Raw genomic sequence first — 3019 nt, 5'->3', positions numbered from 1 at the left:
GCTTTGACTGGTCAGTCATCTGTAACACACCATCAAACTACAGGGGATAAAGCAAATCAGTGTCCCTGATACTCAAATAAATCCTAAAAAAGATGATGCTGCATTTAATTAATTTGGTTTAAAGGTGTGGAGTAACTATGATTTACTGCTATTTCTGCTAATATTTTAATCAAAACAGTGTTTATACAGTGGTACTGATTATAGTTATGGATTGCCATGCGATTGTGTTGGGTTTTAAAAGACACCAAGGTTTTACAGCCCTGTTTATTTTTCTACTTCACTTTCTAGACAGTTTTTCAGCGTATATCCCGAAAGCCCTGTGTTTACCATGTTATCAGTGTGTGTTTTCTGGCTGATGTGTTATTGTTCATGCAGATGCTGTCCGAGTGCAAGCTCATGTGTGACTTAAGTGTCATGGAAATCTCTGCTCTCTCTCTTTGAATGTTATTTTCAATGTAAAATATGTAAATATATATATGTGGGTTTAGAAAGTGGCAAGATCACACACAAGCACTATTGTCTTGAGAAGAGCAGTTGGAGTATTTGTGGGTCATCATGAGGATTGATTTGACCTTCGTGCTCATATCAGGTGAGTTTCATTGGTCTTGGAAATTATCATTTCCCCCAAAAAAAAAATTTACCAAAAATTTTAATTGTGAGGGAAAAAAAAGAAATGTTGAGTTTATTATGGGTTTTCATAATTTCTGAATTCCATTAAAATTTTCCTCGGAACAGCGAGGAAAATAATGTCAGAAAGCATCCAGACGTTCCCTCTGAAAGATCATTCAGTAGATACCACTTGTAGTACAAGGGATGACTAGATTTTTTTTTTTTTCAATATAGAAATAGTATTAAAACCTAATTTTAGTTCATATTAATGGTGTCCAAAAATGGTAATGTTGTACTTTTTTCACCTGGGATCGTTGATCTAAAGAGAATTCCAAAGGAATGTTGCTACTTTAAACTTTACTAATGCATTTCCCTATTTCCTAAACATTCTAATGCTATAAACGGATCATTGTCTCTCTCCGCAGCTCTGAGCTCCAGTGTGAACTCTGATGTGTTCACCTTAGTTTCTGAGAAGATGAACTGGACCGATGCTCGGAGCTACTGCAGACAGCACCACACCGATCTCGTCACCTTAAATGAGCGGACGGACATGGACGAGCTGTTACAGTCTCTTCCCAGTGGTTTAGTCAGTTTAATGTGGATTGGGCTCTATCGGACGGATGAGTATTTTCCCTGGGTCTGGGTCTGGTCCGATGGGAGCAAAGACCTCTTCACATCATGGGATCCTTCACAACCGAACAACGTGGATGGCGTTCAGTACTGTGTGTGCACGTCTCCGAAAGGATACTGGAGCGACTGGTGGTGTACAGATAAATTACCATTTCTGTGCTACACTAGTGAGTTCTGAGCAGACACAGTCAATGTCAAACCATTGCACTTCATTTAACTGAAAACAAGTCATGTTACCTGTCAGATCTTTACAATAACACCATGGTCAGTCTGTGAGTACCAAGGATGAACGAAGTGCTATTCATGCATCAAAAAAGATCAATGTAGAGTATATTTTAAATCAATGTAGAGCATATTTTGCTAAAGACTTCTAAAACAAATGATAAATTTGTTGTTTTTTGAGTTGTTTATACTGAATATATGTTGATATTGGCCTGGTTGCTTGCTTCATCATGTGTCTTACAGAGAAAAAGAGACAGATAGTGAGACTGGAGGTAAAATCAAGCCAAAATGTGAATGATCCTGCAGTGAAGAGTAAGATTTTAGCAAAGGTGAGTTTAATATACTGTAAATTAAATCTATGACAATGATGATAAACTTAACAAGAGTACTGAGTGATAAAAGTCTGTTTCTGTCCTTCAGTTTGAGCAGACACTGAGGGAAAACGGTCTGACAGATGCCAAGCCCTCGTGGAAGGAGTCTTCTGGAGAACATGTCTTTCACAAGATGTGGTATCAGAAGAGTGATGCTTTTAATGTGTCCTGCAGGAGAACCACGAACTGAGCGGCTCATAATCGCTTTGGTGTAGTTTAGCAGTCTGAGACATCTGTAATGTGCACTTCTGTACTATTAGGCTTTTTTTGTATTAAATTCAAAAACACTATTATTGGTAAATTCTTCATAACTAGAATTAAAAACACAATCACCCTTCGATCTTATGCTGATTGTCCTTTTAGCTGTGTTTTGAATGCTTCTTTTGCATTGTTAGAGTTGGTTTTTGAATGTTGCAGGAGTGTAAAGTTCTAAGCAGAAAACAAAAAAACTAAATCAAATTCAAAATAAATGTAAAGTGGAAAGCAAGATTGACACATGCAGGTCAACACCTGTCCTGTAGAGGGAGCTCAGTGAAACTAAACTAAACAACAATTATCTGAGAACTACACTGAAGAGCTGTGAAAGAGTCAATAAAACAAATATTTGAGTATATTTGAAAACCTCAAGAACATTGTGCCATTCTGAGTGTGCTACACACAGCTGAGAGGGCTGGACAAACCACCTGTAGATAAAACCACTCTTTCCTCTCAATACGCACCAGATACTTTCTTATAATCATGTCACAAGGACTAAATAAGAGAACAAATGATTGCTCGTGAATTAATCTCAAATCATACTGCACTGCTTGCTTCTTAACATTAAATACCTCTTTTGCACAATATCATGCACAGATATTATGTACTTGTATAGTCTGTTTTAGGTTAAGTGTATCTATATTCAATTATTTATAGCATATGCACAGTTAGATCACCGCTTAGATTAACACATAGATAGTTAGCAATGTAGATCTAAAAATTGTTCTTTACCTTTATTTATATAGTGCTTTAAACAAAATACATTGCGCCAAAGCACTGAACAACATTAATTTGGAAAACAGTGTCTCAATAATGCAAAATGATAGTTAAAGGCAGTTCATCATTGAATTCATTGATGTCATCTCTGTTCAGTTGAAATAGTGTCTGTTTTAATTTGCAATCAAGTCAATGATATCGCTGTAGATGAAGTG

At 36.6% G+C, this 3019-nt stretch overlaps 1 protein-coding gene across 1 annotated transcript; it reads left to right on the top strand.

The window, feature by feature from the left end:
• The first annotated feature begins 205 nt into the window (after window positions 1–205).
• On the top strand, window positions 206–2133 carry LOC127962271 (C-type lectin BML-2-like). The gene is made up of 4 exons (XM_052561825.1): window positions 206–589; window positions 1035–1406; window positions 1705–1790; window positions 1882–2133. Exons 1-4 carry the CDS (start codon window positions 556–558, stop codon window positions 2020–2022), a joined length of 633 nt encoding a protein of 210 aa, XP_052417785.1. The 5' UTR covers window positions 206–555; the 3' UTR covers window positions 2023–2133.
• Window positions 2134–3019: the final 886 nt, after the last annotated feature.

The sequence above is a fragment of the Carassius gibelio genome, chromosome B7 (genome assembly GCF_023724105.1).
Source record: "Carassius gibelio isolate Cgi1373 ecotype wild population from Czech Republic chromosome B7, carGib1.2-hapl.c, whole genome shotgun sequence".
NCBI classification, from domain to species: domain Eukaryota; kingdom Metazoa; phylum Chordata; class Actinopteri; order Cypriniformes; family Cyprinidae; genus Carassius; species Carassius gibelio.
The sequence above is the reverse complement of the archived record's forward strand: the minus strand, read 5'-3'. Positions and strand labels throughout refer to the sequence as shown.

Bases quoted from the DNA above. Each gene is read 5' to 3' on its own strand.
- LOC127962271 (XM_052561825.1), top strand. From the start codon at position 556: ATGAGGATTGATTTGACCTTCGTGCTCATATCAG. The intron at 590-1,034 runs GTGAGTTTCATT...CTCTCTCCGCAG, and splicing joins GACCTTCGTGCTCATATCAG to CTCTGAGCTCCAGTGTGAAC. The intron at 1,791-1,881 runs GTGAGTTTAATA...TCTGTCCTTCAG, and splicing joins AGAGTAAGATTTTAGCAAAG to TTTGAGCAGACACTGAGGGA.